Source organism: Amblyomma mixtum, chromosome 7 (genome assembly GCF_055824585.1).
Source record: "Amblyomma mixtum isolate Tamu chromosome 7, ASM5582458v1, whole genome shotgun sequence".
In the NCBI taxonomy this organism is placed as follows: domain Eukaryota; kingdom Metazoa; phylum Arthropoda; class Arachnida; order Ixodida; family Ixodidae; genus Amblyomma; species Amblyomma mixtum.
Window position 1 is genome coordinate 113,160,532 of NC_143018.1, and position 19,076 is coordinate 113,179,607.

At 46.7% G+C, this 19,076-nt stretch overlaps 1 protein-coding gene across 1 annotated transcript in view; it reads left to right on the forward strand.

Annotated features, from left to right (window-relative positions):
- The window catches only part of LOC149337246 (putative sodium-dependent multivitamin transporter), a 62,143-nt gene extending 43,507 nt beyond the window's left edge, over positions 1-18,636 (forward strand). Inside the window, exons 9-16 of the mRNA XM_089554847.1 lie at positions 4,792-4,880; positions 4,963-5,072; positions 7,033-7,100; positions 8,343-8,429; positions 12,095-12,312; positions 14,931-15,037; positions 16,035-16,129; positions 18,473-18,636. Of these exons, the coding sequence (XP_089410973.1) occupies positions 4,792-4,880; positions 4,963-5,072; positions 7,033-7,100; positions 8,343-8,429; positions 12,095-12,312; positions 14,931-15,037; positions 16,035-16,129; positions 18,473-18,586 (888 nt within the window). The 3' untranslated portion in view covers positions 18,587-18,636. The remainder of the gene's footprint in view (positions 1-4,791; positions 4,881-4,962; positions 5,073-7,032; positions 7,101-8,342; positions 8,430-12,094; positions 12,313-14,930; positions 15,038-16,034; positions 16,130-18,472) is intronic.
- Positions 18,637-19,076: the final 440 nt, after the last annotated feature.

Here is a 19,076-nt window from a genome sequence, read left to right on the forward strand (position 1 = left end):
ACACCAGACCCTCCTCTGCCCGCTCTCACAGTCTCAAATATGCCTTCCGAGCAGCACCGAGATCCTTGGATTTCTGCCCTGTTCAATGTCATCAATGCGCCTACCATGGCTGCATATCCGCGAGCTCTCCGCCGCCAAGCTTCTCATTTCTCCGTCCGGGACGGTCTCCTTTATCGCCGAAACTACAACCCTGACGGCAGAAAATGGTTACTGGTTATCCCACGCCATCTCCGCTCCGACGTTTGTGCCCATCATCACACTGACTCGCAAAGTGCTCACGCTGGTCTCCTCAAAACATATCACCGGCTTGGTCAGCGCTACTTCTGGCGTGGAATGTACAATTTTGTCCGCCGCTACATTCGATCGTGCGATGCCTGTCAACAACGAAAGGATTCACCTTGTCGCTCGGCCGGTCCTCTGCAGCCTTTACCATGCCCCGCTCGCCCCTTCGACCGTATCGGCATCGACCTTTATGGCCCACTTCCATGCACTCCGGAAGGTAACCGATGGATAATCGTCGCCGTCGATCACCTGACCCGTTATGCCGAGACAGCCGCCCTCCCCACGGCCACGGCTCGTGACGTCGCTTATTTTATTCTACACCACGTCGTCCTTCGTCACGGCGCACCTCGGGAGCTCCTCAGTGACAGGGGCCGCGTATTTTTGTCAGAGGTAGTTCAAGAGCTCCTCTCAGCATGTCAAATCATACACCGTGCGACTGCTGCCTACCATCCGCAAACAAACGGCCTCACGGAGCGTTTCAATCGCACCCTGGGCGACATACTCGCAATGTACGTTTCGTCTGACCATTCCAACTGGGATCAGGTACTTCCGTTTGTGACTTTTGCCTATAATACCGCCCATCAAGCGACGACAGGTTTCTCCCCTTTCTTCCTCTTATACGGCCGTGAACCATCCTGTACCATCGACACCATTTTACCCTACCGACCAGATCCGTCTGAATACACAACTATTTCCGACCTTGCTCACAAGGCTGAAGAGTGCCGTCAGCTGGCCCGCACCTTTACTTCCGACGCACAAGGGTACCGCAAAGACGTGCACTACAATGCCAGGCCGGCTCCGATGTTCTCCACTGACTCTCGTTTGGCTTTGGGTTCCTGCCGACAGCAAGTTCTCCATCAAGTACCATGGCTCTTATCGCGTCATTCAACGCACGTCTCCTGTAAACTACCTCATTGAGCCAGTTACACCTTCCTCTGACCACCGCCGTCGTGGTCGCGAGGTCGTCCACGTTAGTCGCCTCAAACCGTATTACAACCCGCCTGTCGTTTCTTCGCCGTAAGTCGCCAGGATGGCTATTCCTTCTCGCCGGAGCCATTGTAAGAAGAAGAAGAGGACGTCTCCGCGGTGCCGCACTTCGTCGTCATCGCTGGTGGTTCCGGCGCGAGGCTCGTGCTGGAGCTGCTTCCTTCGGCTGGTTCTGCCGTCTTGCTACGACCTGACCGCTGCGTGCGTTGGTCCCCGTGACTCACTAATAAATCCACTGTTCAGTAGTAGTAGTAGTACCAGTAGTAATAGTAGTAGTAGTACCAGTAGTAGTAGTAGTAGTGGTAGTAGTAGTAGTAGAAGAAGAAGAAGTAGTAGTAGTAGTAGTAGTCGTAGAAGAAGAAGTAGTAGTAGTAGTAGTAGCAGTAGAGGTGGTAGTAGTAGTAGTAGTAGTAGCAGTAGCAGTAGTAGCAGTAGTAGTAGTAGTAGCAGTAGTAGTAGTAGTAGTAGTAGTAGTAGTAGCAGCAGCAGTATTAGTAGTAGTAGTAGTAGTAGCAGTAGTAGTAGTAGTAGTAGTAGTAGTAGTAGTAGTAGTAGTAGTAGTAGTAGTAGTAGTAGTAGTAGTAGTAGTAGTAGTAGTGTAGTAGCAGCAGCAGCAGCAGCAGCAGCAGCAGTAGTAGTAGTAGTAGTAGTAGTAGTAGTAGTAGTAGTAGTAGTAGTAGTAGTAGTAGTAGTAGTAGTAGTAGTAGCAGCAGCAGCAGCAGCAGCAGCAGCAGCAGCAGTAGTAGTAGTAGTAGTAGTAGTAGTAGCAGTAGCAGTAGCAGTAGCAGTAGTAGTAGTAGTAGTAGTAGTAGTAGTAGTAGTAGTAGTAGCAGTAGTAGTAGTAGTAGTAGTAGTAGTAGTAGTAGTAGTATTTTATTGGGCCATATTATACAATATACAATATGCCCTTGAGAAACAAGGTCAAAGATGAATTTGAATGCGGTTTCGCAACTTGTACTGATCGGTGCTTCCCTCACCGTCTGAGGTTCACACCTTGCGCCAAAACGTCTCGTCAATAAAGTGTATGTCATTTTGTGCACGAAAATCTTGATCAGACACACAAGAACTACTAGGTGTAGGCCGTCATGCGCAAGCTAGCATGGTAACTTAGTGCGTTGATTTTAGAACCTTCATTACGTCTAAGCTTTTCATGAAAGAAAAAAGCATTTTGTACAGTGTACAAATGAACACAGTTTTATTTTCTAACTTAAACCACAATGCCTGGAGGTGCAAAGCAACATCATAAAAAAGGTTTGGTTTGGTTTGGTTTATGGGGTTTAACGTCCCAAAGCGACTAAGGCTATGAGAGACGCCGTAGTGGAGGGCTCCGGAAATTTCGACCACCTGGGGTTCTTTAACGTGCACTGACATCGCACAGTACACGGGCCTCTAGAATTTCTCCTCCAAAGAAATTCCAGCCGCCGCGGCCGGGATCGAACCCGCGTCTTTTGGGTCAGCAGCCGAGCACCATAGCCACTCAGCCACCGCGGCATAAAAAAGCGCAGGCAAGTTCCGAAGAGGGCATAAACAATTAAAGAAACTGGAGCCATTGAAAACAAGGTCTGAGGAATTGAGCAGGGTTAATAGGCTCCTAGCCCCCGCGGTGGCTCAGTGGTTATGGTGCTCGGCTGCTGACCCGAAAGACGCGGGTTCGATCCCGGCCGCGGTGGTTGAATTTCCTTGGAGGAGAAATTCGAGAGGCCCGTGTACTGTGTGATGTCAGTGCACGTTAAAGAACCCCAGGTGGTCGAAATTTCCGGAGCCCTCCACTACGGCGTCTCTCATAGCCTTAGTCGCTTTGGGACGTTACACACCATAAACCAAACCTAATAGGCTCGAGCTAACTGATTGCTTCTTCCTTCAAGATCAGTGGAGTTTTCAAATTTTAAGCATTTACGATCTCGCAGACAGACAAGGTGCACTTTACAAGGTGCCGCGGCTAAAACAGCGGGACTTGCTTTCGAGGCATTCGAATGTGCGCAATGGCGGCTGCCGTTCCTCCCATTTCACCTTTAAACGGTGAACACGCCGCGGCAGGAGTCCGTCGAGCTTGGCGATCGCAGGAGCAGCGCCTTAACAAAATCGCTCTGAGCTACAACGGCGACGAGAAGACAAAACTCGATGTGGTCGCGTATTTATCACCACGCATTTTATGATCTCTTGTCATTTTTCAACTTTATTTTTGCATTCGAATAATAAGCCAACTCTTCAGATATTGCCCTGAGTGCTCCAGTGTCTGTAATTAGTATTCATAAAAGGCCCATATGACGCGTGACATTTTATTGGCATTTTTTTATTCAACTGTAAATTGATGACGTCGGACCTCCTTCAGAGTCGCCATAATGATGACATTGCTGAGAAATTGTAACTTCGCGATATATAGGCAGGATCACACCAGGCCAGCGCTCGAAGTCACTGGTTCAGGATCGGCATCGAGCCAGACCATACTGGCCACTGATGCAGTTATTCTTGGTGCTCAAACAAAAAACTGTGGCAACATATAAACGGAATTACGCACTTCCAGTAGAGCTCGTTCATGTGTCGTTCGCCAGTGCGTAATTCTGTGTCGATGAGAAAAAAATTAGATTATTATTGCGTTAGCCCTAGAAGGGTCTTTGAAAGCGGAAATGGCGACAGCCGTCTGCCAGCAGCCACCGGGCTACGAACAAACGTAGAGTGCTACCTATACGAACTTGGTATGCTACCTCGGATGTGCTACCTCGGATATAATGAACATTAGTGTGGGAACCACGGATATAACGAACTTTCGTGTCTGGACCTCGTATGTAACGAACTCAGTGTCGACTTCGAATATAACGAACTTGGGCGTCTTAATCTCAGATATCACGAATGTTTCATTGCGAAAGCAATACAACGCCAGGCCTAACCGCTCGTCGCGTAGTCAGTGGCCCGTAGATCCCCCTGCTCCTTTTATTCCTTTTGTTGCGAAAGCAACACCACTGAAGCCCAGCTCGGCACGTCGCGTATGCTCGTGCTCGGCTACCAAACGATCTTGTGCCATTGCCTTGCAACCCGAGTTACTGACCGAGCTTGCACGAGTTACTCGGGTAAGCTCGGGTAGTAAGTCGGGTAAACTCGGGTAAGTTCGGACGAGCGTCGTGCCATCTGCGCCAGAGGTTGCTCGGGAAGAGCAACATGAGTCGCAAAATCCCGATGGGTGGTTGGGATAGAAACAGCCACCTGCCAGTGCAGTGGTGCATCGCTTAACCGCTGCGCCACTGCGCTGGTAGTGGTATGTGAGGACTCGCCGCCATCTATGACCATTAAGTAGGAATTGCCAATTCTGCATACATGGGCATTAACCCACCAAAGATATCATGCCACACCCCTAAGGCGGAGTTGAAGTGCCCCCTCCAATTGAAGAATGAACACCTGCTTTCACATGTCTACTCGGTTTAACTACGTTAAGCCCCTATCAATTTTTTCTGCTAAAACATTGAAACAATCCACGAAGGATCGCTTGAGAGTTCTTTTCCTTGACCTTTTCTCACATACTTTCAGGTGGTTCCGTTCTACGTCGGTGAAAACCTAGGGAGCGTCATCGGCCTTCGGGGCCTTTTCCTTGCAGGCCTTGTAGGCGCCTCCGTAAGGTACGGTTTGTAAAATCTGATATAAAGTCTAACGCATGTTAAAACAAGGCAAGAAGTGATGCCCACCCTTTTGGTTTTTCAGCACAGTTTCTTCCATAATAAACTCGCACGCCGCCACATTCTACGTTGACATCGTGGCTCCCCACTTTGAGCTGGGCGGACGCCAGGCAGCCATGGTGACGCACTTTCTTGGTGAGCAGCGCATAGCTGACTAAATACTTCCAAAGTTGGTCACTGCTCTTCTACCGAGATCCAAGTTTTCGTGTCTTAGTATCTAGACGTGAACGGTTTTCCGCCAAACGCTGAACTATGGGTTTCCAAAAGAGTACCTGCTTTTAACATTGCGACTATTGCAGACTTGCCCTCCCCCCCCCCCCCCCCCCCCCTCCAATCACCTAATTGTTTTATTTCAGACTTCAAATTGTCTCGCGCTGTGTGTATTGCTACCTTTTAACGATATCCCGGACGCTCCTGAACATAGTACTCTTTACTATGACTGCAAAAAGTGCTGCTCGTTACATTGTCCTTTTGCCAATTTTACCTCAATACAAATGCCGTGCTGATAAATTTCTCGAGAGAAATTCATATTGGGAAAAATAATTTTGCCACAAAAATGAATTTAATTGGCACTGATATGACGTGTACATGCTTTAGGGTTGGTTGAGGTAGCGTTTACCGTAATATTTAGGCTCTGTGTGCACAACCAAAACCCCAGCAGAGATTTTATTGGAAACGTTAATTTTTTTCGTAATCATCACGAACAAAGTTCATGTGCATGCGCAATTCACAGAGAAGTGAAGTGAAAATACGAATGCATCTAGATTTCTAGCTCAGGTTCCTGTGTTGATAATGAGGATGTTTGTAAAAAGGACACATATTTACTTTTTGCAATCATTGCAAACAGTCATCTCCAGCATTATGTCTAAAAATCTGTAAACAAAAGATTTATTATCTCCGGCATAGTATCTGATGTTGCGAGTGTCTTAAAATTGCGCAATATCTGCCTATTATTTTAGGCAAATTAAACGCCCTTTCGATCTGGTAAACGCCCCTTTGAAAAATGCAGAGCTTGTGTTAAGCAATATCTCCACAAGCCGTTATCTGGAGGGCCAATTCCAGCCCTAACCGCGAAGAAGAACCTCGCCCAGGTTTTTCGCTAATTTTGGGACGATTTCTGCTCTTCAAACTTGAATACACTACCGATGGATTCCTAAAGGAAAGACAAACAGTGTTTATACCATGTTGTACAGCTTTATCACTGACTGCTGTCAGTTGCAGCCAATATATAATTTGCTTTAAGTGCAGTTATTACTTTCCGTGATTCTACCGCTAGGCTAAGTGAACAGATTTATGGTTAGTGAAAGTGCCTCTTCACCTTTGACCTAAGTTGCAATCAGCGTTCCAAAAAAAAGCACTAGCGCTGCTTAAATTCACCGACCGTGTGCAATACACTTCCAAAAAACACTGAACGACTTTAAAAATGACAGCGACGTCATGTGGTTCGGAGGTGCCTTACGAATCGTGCAGAAAAACGTGTCGCACTTTACTTAACTGCTTAGTACATCCACAGATATGTCATATATCCGACATGAACCAATAGCACACTGCAGCGCCCCTTTATTTTCCAGAGCTTTGTTTTAAGTCATTCATTTAGCAACAAAGATGTTCCTGTTCCTTCCTTGATTACGCCTTGCCTACCCGCGAGAAATAATTACGTCGCACTGCATTGCACGCCCATTCTCGTAGTTTTCCAGCAAATCTCGCGATACTGCATGTACGATTGAGACGTTGAACAGCTTAATGTGGCTCCCAGATGCTAAATAATGAAGAAAGAGACATTTGCTTGAGCTCTTCATTAAGCCAGCGTTAAGAATACGCGATAGCCATTGCATTTCACTCTGGTATCGCTTCTCCTGGTTTCCGGGAATGAGGGCCCATCTTTAAAAAGTTAGCGCAACACAAAAACAATCACGAGACAAAAAGACAGGACGACGTGCTCGTGATTTCCTCCTGATTGCTTGTGTGTTGCGCTAACTTTTTTTGATGAAACTATGCAACAACTCGCCCAGCAACAAGTTTTACTTGAGGGCCCACCTAACCATTCTATACTTTAAACGCTTTTCTCTCTCTCCTTCCTGCCTCCTGTCTTCAGAGGTTTCCAGTGGTGCGCTGATGACTGTGTTCGCTGTCCTGGTTCCCCATTTAGGATCAGCGATCAGGGTAAGTTGCTGGCTAGGATTGTGAGACTTGTCCATAGCTATACGTTTGCTCCTGCGCCCAGGAAAGGTATTTCATTCTCTTATTTCGCATTGAAGGTTTAGACAGTAAAACTAGGCTGACAAAAGAGTTACGTTAAGGCTGAAGATAGTATTCCCTCTCGATAGCTTTCACCAAATGATATTTTTGTAGGCGACATTTTGAGGGGAAAAGGAGCGGACGTCGCTTTCATATGCCGGAAATGCGAACTTGCGCCTGTACTTTCTGAAAACTGTTTGTTAACGAAGTGAACCTAAAGTGAGCGGTGACAAGGCTATTTGTTCGCTCGGTCTAGATGGCCCTTCCTGGCCTTGGAATGTCGATGCTTTCCTATGGATGGACAAAATTTCACTCTTGAGGATATGTCTGTGAAGTCTCGTTATCGTGCCACTCCATTCAGCCTGATGTGAGCCGCTGAGCACGCCACCTCAGTGAATGAACCAACTGGAGAGTATTTTTATGATGTGCTGCTATGATCCAGTCAAAACAGCAATGATTTCATTAGAAGGTTTCGCTCTCTTTCTGAGCGGATGCTATAGTGTGCGATATGTGGCCAACAGTAGCCTAGTGGCTACCTGTACTAGTGGCTACCTGGCCTCCTAGTGGTTATCACTAGAGTAGCCTAGTGTTACTCTATCACCTGTTCTTTGCTTTCTTCAGTTTGGCGCTGTTGGCCTTAGAGGCCGCAAGCCCGGCGCCGGGTACCCACTAGTAGAACGGCACCTTCGGGCACACACCGGTAACATTGGATTTCCGATGTACAAGCCCAGCACCTCCCCACAGCAACCGAATACAAGGCGCATGTGCTAACCACTAACCACAAGCCAGAAATAATTCAGGTAAAGCTGGATCATTTGCGTTACAACCTCGCAACCGCCCTGTGAGTTTTATCGAAAAGTACCGCCGCAGACAAAAAACAACAACAAGTAACGACGTTAGCATAACTTTCCGACGTGCCTTTGCAGCTCAGTGGCTGGAAAGCATTAGGTTAGCCTAGATAGATGGTAAGCTGACTGGAAGTATCACTTCCCTATTCGTCCGGCATAAAATCAATGTTTGTTACAAGCTATACCTCTCTACCAAATGCCGTCCCTTCGCTTTCGTTTATTAGCATGCAGCTTTACATTTTCTGAAACCATCTAATGAATTCCACTGTATTGATGTTATTTTGCTTAAAATCTGCCGGATCCCCTCTTTTCTGGACAGGTGCTGATGGCCCTATACAGCGGTGCCTCAGGACCATTCGCCGGCATGGTCATTGCGGCTATCTGTCTCCCGTGGGCCAACACCAGGGTGAGTCCATTTCTGTCCAGACCTTAAAAAAGAGGTAAATTGCATAACAGTATTTTTTAACTTTGAAGGAAGTGCTTAAAAAATAGTTGAATAAAATCAGCCAAGTGGCTCCCGCTACCTCTCCATTTCACAGCAAACGCTCCTAGCTGCCATTCAAGTGTTCAACATGGAGTCAATGAAAAAAAATTTAGATGCGCTGCGTACGTCTTTTCTATAAATTGGTTTTTGAGGAAAGGACATGGCGCAGTATCTGTCTCACATATCTCGGCGGACACCTGAACCGCGCTGTAAGGGAAGGGAGGAAGGTAGGAGCGGCCGCATTTGTTTTTCCAGTCCCGGACTACTTGCTGACAGGTCTCGGCTTCCGCTCTGACAGGAAACAGCCTCATGGTCACATGACCTACTTGCCATAGGCTGCTTGCGGACTCGCCGCCAGAGCCGGGCTCCCCCTCGGTTACCGTACAAGGGCGCTGTCATCTGCTAGCAGACGACGCACCACCACGACGCCGAAGCAACGCCGTGCGCTCGATCATGATACTGAGTCGATTTGAAGACCGTACTGTCAGCTTAGCGTATGTGCATTACAGAACTCAGCTTTGGAGGTATGCTCGCCGCTACTGCTTGCGGCGAAGTTCGCACAAAGTAGCCCAACTCGTTGCGGATAGGCAGATAGACGAAAGCCTTCGCAAAAATGTTGACAACAAGCTCTATAGCTGCTCCAGTATACGAGTGGTTCACCTGCGATGCTTTCAGGTAAGCGTACAGACAGCATGTGGCAAAACAAGCGAACAAGAGCCTCTTGACGACACGAGCGAACAATACGCGCTCGCAGCTCCGAACGCGCGTCCGTGTGCGGTGGATTTCAAGAAAATAAACGAAGTCTTGCGATGGCTCAGAGAGCAGCTACGGAGCTCATGTGAAGGTTTAACGCATGATATCGACCTCCAGGAACACGAAAAGCACTCAAAATGCGCACGGAGTCTAACTTAATATGGCTGCCAGCGCGGTGCGCAGCTATCGTCTGCTGCCTTCTCAGCAGCCCCAAGCAGCCCGTGGACTGCCATAGGCTAAAAACGAACGCGTTGCTATGGCGATGCAGGCAGGTGGGTGGAGCTTTCGGGCTGCCCGAGAAAAACAAATACCGGACTCGAGTCCGCAAGTAGTCCCGTACAGTCCGGGACTGAGAAACAAATGCAGCCAGTGAAAGAAGAAAGAGAGAAAGAGGTGCCGTAGTGGAGGTCTCCGGAATAATTTAGACCACCTGGGGATCTTTAACGTGCACTGACATCGCACAGCACACGGGTGCCTCTTGAGTTTCGCCTCCATCGAAACGCGGCCTGTTCCTCTGTTTTCGGCAGTAGTGTGGCTGCTCTTTCTGTTGCCGGCGTTTGTGATGCTATATCAGTACTTTTCCTTTGAATACACATTTATTTCTACTGCTGGTGGCGTCTATCTAATACTGCAGCGAGCATCCGTACATGAGATGATGTTTAGGCGAGTTGGAAAAATATTTCTTTTGTTTGGTTTTTAGTGCTAATTCTGGCAGTTGGCAGCATTTATTTATGTGAACTGTGGAAAATATTTCACTCAAAATAGCAAAGAAAATTCTGCAGTAATGTTTACAGAAATGTTTATGGATTAGATTCAGTGTAAAAAAAAATTGCCGCCTTGAATTGAATTAACGGTAGTTGCTGCTGTGGAATTATTAGGGCCGGTAATCGACATTACTTTTAAGTTGAGCTCCGTGTATTCTGTATATGTGCAGGGATTATATCACAGGCCAAGAGACAATGGAGGCTAGCGCGGTTCAGGAATGTGCATCTTGACAATTGCTAACAATGCGCAGCGAAGTAACTCGCGAAAATAGAGCATGCCAGTGCTAAGGAAGGACTGTGGTGTGGCATCTTAGCGGTGGCGCTCAACTTGGCAACCTGAATTGAATATGGCAAGCAGTCTTTTATGCGAAGCATATTGCTAGAGCTACCACTCACGCCGTCGGCGTGGGACCCCTAGACGTCACACCACGTGAAACCGTGACGTCACACCAAGTGACACCGTGACGTCACACCACGCGACACAGTGACGTCACACCACGTGACGCCATGACGTCACACCACCTGACACCGTGACGTCACACCACGTGACATCGGATGAGAGAGGCGGCCTCCACCTCGCGCCGTCGCCGTGGGACCCCTAGCCGTCACACCCGCGCATTTCGAACGCGCGTTCACACTCGGTGTAGGTGAAACGCTCGCTCCACCGGGCAGGCAGACGCGGCTTCCGTGGCAATCCAGGCGCTCACCCAACGCACGTCTCGGGGTTAGTCGGCGTTCCCCTGTAGCCATGCCGTTGTCTTCCCCCACGACGAAGGCTTTTAGTGGTTGTATTAAAATGACCAAGTATGCAACCAAGAAAAGCCATGTATTACCAAGCCTAGCCACCAATATGCTTCGCATCTGACAAGGCTTAACCTTAGCTAAGCCTCAGCCATAATTTTTTATTTTACGATGTCCTTTCTTACACGTCGACTACAGACGAAGGATCTAGTGTCCCGTGTCACTTTGCTCCTGCAGGAAAAGCTTTGATTAGTTTTGTCTTGGTATCTTAGCTTTAAAAGTGATCGTTTGAAGTTTCTTATAGGCAGCAAGTTAACATATGTCGCTAATGCTTTGTTGCACAGTTTCTACTTGAAAAGTGCTATTTTCTCGAAATAATCACGAAGAAAATTTACGTATACTGTGACCACTCACCGATAGTCATTATCAAATATGGTTAGTCACACGACGCAGAAAAGAACGTACTATTGGGAACAAAATTCTCCAGGACGCGCGACTGATGATATCGCCTTATAAGTGGGAAGTGCGCTTTTGTTCGGCTGATTTCACTAGCACACATTATAAGCGATATGGAGGGCTGAGTGGTAAAAGGCTTTAAGGAATGTAAAAAAGACAAGGACGCAACCAAGAAAGAAGGAGGAGGAGGGAAATATTTTATTTTGGTGCACCCTCAGTTCAGGACACAAAGAGAGAAAAAAAACAGCTGACGAAAATAACGACTGCTCAATACTTTGTTCCGCATGGCCGGCAACGTACTCAGTGCCCCGCCTAACAATGAACTGCGATTCTTCTCCCTGTGATCTCACCGTGGGTTATGGTGCTTTGTTTATTACTGTCAATGATAAAGCTCGTTGTGGCAACCGGCGTTGCGGGCAGGGCTCTTTTCTTCTTTTCTTTTTCTCACCCCTTCTAACACGTATCAATGATACAGGTGTCCCCTTACGCGTTATGCAGAGTTGTCTCTCTTCTCCATCTCTTTATTTGTCGCTTCTTCGCACTGTTGTAATTTTCATACATCAATGCTGTTCCGGTTGGCGCGAACAAAGACACTATCGACAATTTTTCAATGTAAAGAAGCCGTACCAATAAACCGCACCCGCTCGCTGTTGTTGTGGATGAGCGCCGTGACTCCACATTTTATATTTCAATTTTATCTTTGCAGTTTTGTCTCCCAGAGTGCAAGCGGTGCGTGTATAGTGCCCGGTATCTCTAGGATTTCTGAAATATTCGTGTACTGTCACAAAAACAAAATATCCGTTTTATATACACGTCTTGATAACTAATAGTTATCCCCAGGAAAATGACAAGAGCTGTGGGATTGTGTTGCAGGGTACTGCAGCGGCCACTTCGCTCGTGTTCGCGCTGGTCCTCTGGCAGACCGTGGGCAGGACGCTATCCGGAGTGGAGCCACTAAGAATGAACACCACGCTCTTACGGTGCACCAACAACGCTACCGAAGCCTTCTCGATCGCCGAGGACGCTGGTGCATCTGAACAAGCCTGCACCAGCAATGGCACTTGTGCCAGTAGTGGCGTCCAGGAAGTAACGTTAGTGAATTCATGCAGATGGTGTCTTGTAATTATTCTTGAAGGGTGAAATGGGACACAAGGTACAAAGAAAGTTCATTGTTCATTGGGGTTTAACGTCCCAAAGCAACTCAGGCTATGAGGGACGCCGTAGTGAAGGGCTTCGGAAATTTTGACCACCTGGGGTTCTTTAACGTGCACTGACATCGCACAGTACACGGGCCTCTAGAATTTCGGATTTCCAAAATAGCGCGAATTCGGCCTAGTAGGTTGTTCACGGTGGTTCAGCGCGCTTAACTTTTCGCAGAACAAGGTGAAGACACAGCGCATCCGCATCGCACTCTGTTGTTTTATCCGTCTCGTTCTGTGAAAAGTTGAGAGCGTTGAGCCACCAAAGAATTTCCCGAGTAACAGATTTTCGAGACTCGACGTCCAGCATAGTACGATGGCCTTCAAAGGTTTTGACACTGACCGAAAATACCGCGAATTTTGGTGAAGATGTTGGTATATTGCAAAGTGAAAATACAAATAAAAGTAACGCCAAACACTCTTGAAGCTGCTGCTTCTGAAATTTCTTACTTTAATTTCTGTCTTTAAACCATTCCGTGTGCTTTAAAATTATGATATGGTTCTTTAAAGACGTGTGGAAATTTCTGACGCAATGAAGATGGGAATTTTCTTTTGTGGCCTTGAAAGTGAACGCACCGCTGCAGAGTTTATTAACCGTTAAGAATCTCTCCCATGAATCTGTCATGCGCATCGGCGCGGAGTTAGCGAAAAAAAAAACAAATTCACATTTTTTTGTATAGTGGTAATTGTAGCCTAATCCTGTAATGTACTGACTGAGTGAAGTGAAACGCCAGCAAGACAGTTCAAACGGATCGAAGAAGAAAAAGCGATACTTGGCTTGAGGCGAACTGTGTATTAGTATATTTTTCTATTGCAACAGCGTGCCTTCTGGCATAAAGCATTTACAAATAAAAATACTCGCCGCATTCCCGAAGGAAGTCCATTTGAAGTACATTTAATAGCTCTTTGAAGGCGCGAAGACCATTGTATGGAAATGTTATTAGACCATGCTTCTATTTCTTCTTCAGCAGCTTATAATTTTGTGCTCTGGTTCTGGTGGTCAATTTGTTTTCGCGCTTTGAGTTGACGCTGATAGTAAATAATATATCTATACGAGAGGTTGCCAATAACCAGTTGCTTCCTGAGTTGAGACATTCCTCGTCATGACGCACTGAACTTAAAACTCTGGTTCCAGCCTGTGCTTTGCGATACACAATCTCGTATTTTTAGTTCAATATAATATACGTTACGAGCTTAGCAGGTTCCTTCAATATCTTACACTACGTGCTTTACAAGTTTCAACACGTTATCAGTGAAAAAAATCAGGGGGCACTTTGACTGTCTAAAGTGCGTAGAGGCGAAAGCGTTTTCCGCACCACTTTGACTGCTTCTGTGGCACTGGTGGCGTCACATGTAATTTAGTACTAATTGCTAAGTAACGACAAATCACTAATTAATGGTTAATTACTGATTTGTGCCTGAATACTAATTAACTGCTAATTAATGACGCTTAAGCTTCGCCTTAAGGAGTGGAGCGCGACAGCGTGTTGTAGCGCTGCCAGGCAGTCCATGGAACGCCACCACCCGTTCGGCGCGATGCCTTGCCCTTTGAACGCTTTTGAGGAAAAGAAATGGCGCAGTAATTCTCTGTCATCTCGGTGGACACCTGAACCGCACCGTACAGGAAGGGAGGAAGTGGGAGTGGAAGAAGAAAGACAAAGATGGCCCGTAATGAAGAAAATGAAAATTGTATTTGAGGAAAGGAAATTACGCAGTAACTGTCTCACATATCTCGGTGGACACCCGTCAAAATTCAGGGGGGGCACTTTTTTGACCTGAAGTGCGGTCACTGATGTGCGGTTAAGATTTTAAGCTTCGCCTCTAAGAGTGGAACGCGACAGCGTCTTGCAACGCTTCCAGGAGTCCATAGAACGCCATCGCCCATTCGGTTCTATGCCTCGCTCGTCGGTAAATTGGTTTTTGAGGAAAGGTAATGGATCTGTCTCTCATATCTCGGTGGAGACCTAAACCTGACCGAAAGGGAAGGGAGGAGGATGGGAGTGAGCGAAGACACCGTATTCATTAGACACACCTTTGTTCATTCCCAACCATCGTGCTGGCATGGCGTAGTGGATAGCATGCTCGTCTCACACTCCGAAGACTGGGGTTCGATTCCCGAGCTCGACCAATTTCTTACTCGGTTTTATTTATTTATATGGCCTGACTATAAAAGTTAATTAGGCTAATTGAGCAATTAAGCAATCCACTAAGCTCAGTCCCACTTACTTGGAGCATCACTATACGATCCCTTCAATTGGTTGCGTGGTTACTAGCCAAAGTACAATTGGCCCCGTTTGAAATTCGCGCACTGTGACGTCACGACCGTTTGGACCAACTGAAAAGCGTGACATTTCTGTCGACAACTGCTGCTTACAACGATGAGACATTAAAGGCTTTCGCCTTAATATGTGACTTTCACGCCGTCATTATTCTGGCAACCTAAGGGGCTCGATAACTTAATTGAACAATTGCATGGATCTCCTCTTCAACCAGACTACCTGCTTGCGCAGTGGCGAACACGGCGTATTCCTGCTGTACCTACTGTCCTCTTACTGGTGCTCACTTATGGCCATGGTGGCGACGGTGACACTGAGCCTCGTGTTCAGCCTCATTTTCGGTAAGAATGACGTCACTGCACCTCTTTACGAGCTCCTGCCTACCTGTTCGGGATATTTTTTTTTGCTTCTCGTTCTAACGACGCCGGAAAGCATGCCAACTTTTTTCATGTAGATGAAAGCCCCGAGTGGTGTTTTTTAGGAAGAAAGAGACACATAACTATGCCGGGGAAAGAGTTTTCCTAGTCCTTTTTAGTAAATGCTCCAGTTATGACTGCCGCAAAAAATGATCATACTGAGTTCCACTGTGATCACGTTCTTGTGTGGCAACATACGACTTCTTCACAAGTGAATTTCTGGGGTACAGTGATGTGCATACATGCCCAAAAATTCTCGCACAAAAATTTCGAATATCGGAAAGCTGTAAGGTACTGGTACGGAAATATTGAAGATAATGAGATTCTTTCTTTAAAATCTTTTTCTTAAAGTTTTCCATCACTTGCATGGGGCAGTTAAAAGGGCATTCAGAAAACCAATGGGGAAAGCTTTTGAGGATAACAGAAACGCTAATAGGAAAAAAAAAATGCAAGCTGCCAACAGGAAATCTGCAAATTTTGTGAAAGCAATAAGTAACGATTTTAATTACTTTTCAAAAGCAATTTTGCCATGTCTGCTCAAATTTGGTCACTATGAGGCAAGGGCTTCTCACTTCCGCCGTAATATTTAAACACTTTTTTCTTATCTGTCGGTGAACCGTCAGTGACCCGTGAGGATGCACTGCAATACATATGCGACTGGGTAAACAAGTGGTCTATGAAAGTGCATTTGAGATAAATAAACATCTATTTAAAAATATAGGTATTTATTAACACACATTTATAATAACTCATCGTTCTGTGTGAATTATTTGCTTTTCGGGTTTGCGTTTTAGTTCCTTTAGCACTAAATATTCAATATGAGTTAATACCATCTGGAAAAACAGATTTGGAAGAAATGTAATATCGTACTTCTGTGATAATATCACCCGATCTGATTTTGCTTTTCCTTTACTTTTGCCAGGGGAAAATTCGAAGGTGGGAAAAAACCAACGGCACTGCAACCCCATTTTTATGCGCCTCTGGATGCGTCTTGGACTTCTTCCTCACCAAACAAGGGTACAAAGCATTCCTGCTTTTTCTGTAGGGTGCTGTTGCAGAGGCAATCTCCGGGACCGAGCACTAAGAAAATAACACGTTTTTTTTGTATTTAGCATGGCAATGGTTATTTATGTCAGTAAGATTTCTGATCAACGTAGAGCCCTACTTCCTCCGTTAAGTATATTTAGGCCACTCCTATGTCTGCAGGTGCACAAACAGTGGATTCTTTAAACCTTCAGACATTGAGCTGATAGTGTTAAAGGGCAACTGCAGCACTTTTTTGAGAATTTCGCGATATTCAAGGAATAAAATCTATATAGGCTGTAGGTAAAGCATGCCAAGTGTTTCTGCACTAGCATTTAAGCTATTGACGTAATCGACGATTGAATTTTGCGCTTCTACTGAATGCACCGGGGCAGTGCAGGAGAATTCAGTGTGACGTCTCGGAAGGTATAATTTCAAATTGCCCCTGTCGTCAGCCAAACCCTCCCCTGACTCGTTGGACGCTGCCAAACAACTCTCGGCAGGGTTTGCTCTGGGTGGCGTTGGTTTCTTTCCTTCAAAGTAGGCGTTTGTGCGTTGGAAATGTACCGATACCTTCGATGACGTCATCATGCGCCCCCACTTGGCGTTGTGCGCCGCGGAGAAGCTTGAAGGGCGTCCGGATTTTAATCGGTGATTACTTCACTATTTCAAATGCTAGCCCCAGAAGACTTCGCATGCCTTACCTGAAAGTTTCACACATTTGACCCTCTTAAGCTGGTTGATTTCTAAAACCTATGCAGTTTCCTTTAAGGCTCCTGTTCTGTAAAAAAAACACGGCGCCGTCGGTGCTGTAAGCGAAAAAAACAGTAGGTCCTCCTTTTACCTAGGTCACGTGGTCTTATGACTCCATCACAACCCGCCCATCACGGCAGGTGGCAGTTAAATCAGTGACTGGTAGCGAGAGGTTGATCGGGCAGAGAAACGATCGCACAAGTCCCACCAGTGGCAGCACCTTCCATCCCATGGCAGTGGCGCATCGCTTTGCCGCTGCACCACTGCTCCAGAAGTGATGGAATGAGGACTGCCAGAGACCTATGAATGAAAAATTGAGAATGACCTCATGCAGAATGACCGCAGCAACCTCGCACTCCCGGTCATTAACTTACCTGCCACTGCCCTGGGGTGGCAGGTGCTGCCACTGGTTGGACTTGTGCGATCGAGGTTGCTCTTCCCGAGTAACCTCGCGCAACCAGTCATTAATTAGCCGCCACCTGCCAAGTTGCACGAGGACGCCATTTTTGATGGGTACCATGGAGTGTTATCACGCACGCACGCACGCACGCACGCACGCACGCACGCACGCACGCACGCACACACACACACACACACACACACACACACACACACACACACACACACGCACACACGCACACGCACATGCGCGCACGCACGCGCGCACGCACGCACGCACACACACACGCACACACACACACGCACACGCACACGCACACGCGCGCGCACACACACGCACACACACGCACACACACACACACACACACACACTCACACACACACACACACACACACACACGCACACACACACACACACACACACACACACACACACACACACACACACACACACACACACACACACACACACACACACACACACACACACACACACACACACACACACACACACACACACACACACACACACAATCGGGTTACATCAGACCCCAGCGAGCGATGACTGGGTTCACACAGTGAGCGGGCGGGCTTACGCCTTCGCACAAGTAGGCAGTCTTCAGTATCCCTGGCAGGGTCTCTGGCGTCCTTTTCTACTTTCCAGATTCAGTCAGTCATCAGCGAAAGAACGAAGTGTGACATTTGTTTTGTCCAAATAAAAGTTCCTGGGCGTTGGAGCTCCTCCTTCTCATTCAGTTTTCCTTCCCCACCCTGCTGAAATGCCGACACCGAGATCTTAATAAAATAAATAAACAAATAAATAGATAAATAAATAAATAAATAAATAAATAAATAAATAAATACGTAAATAAATACTACAGTGCATCAACTTATTGCCAGAATGGTGAGTTCTTGGAAAGACATCGTTACCAATTCTTGCCCCGTCTCTGTTACAAGTGTATGCTTTAAGCCTTAAAATATAAACACTAAAGCTAAAATGAGACCAAAAGTAACACTGAAATTACGCTGTCACTGAGAAGTTCAAAGAAAGGCCAAATAATTTTCTCGCCACATCAGCAATGTTTAAGTGCAGATTGACATGCGCATCTCAGGTACAGAATTATATGTACTGAACAAAGCAAATGCAAAAGTCTACATTGTTTTGTGTATTGTTGTTTCTTGCAGGGCATTCTGGACAATTCCAGTGCAAGCTTCAGGGGTGAAACGACTGAGGAGCTCCTGCTCAAGCAGTTTCCTTGTAGTAGTATTTTACATATTCCTAATAGCGCGGTTAAATAGCGACAAAAATACTTTCGCTTTACATGGCATGAAATAAGAAATTCACTTGACGTCTTTGTAAAATGAAATTACTGAATTTTCTGGTGCTTCTGGACAAGAGGCAATACCGGCTGGCATTGTATTGATTTCCACAGTGTTGTATGCCGCTTGCAACCCATGAAAACATAAATTTTCACACACGACGATTGATAGTGAAAAGGCTGCTTCAACTGGAGTGACCAGCAATTGTCCGTCGATAGACCACAAGCCACCCTTGGACGTTGAGGCGGTGGCCTACACAGACGCCTGTCTCACGGAAACCGCGGGCTCCACAGCAGCCTTCTTCCTCCACCCTTGCCTCTCTACAACCAGCACTCACACAGCCGGTCCATACAACTCCCCACCCTCCACGCTCGCCCTAGAAATACACGGGATCGCCGATGCCATCACGCACTTTGCCACCCTACCCCTCGCCCCTGCATACGTTGTTTATACAGACTCGAAGCCGGCT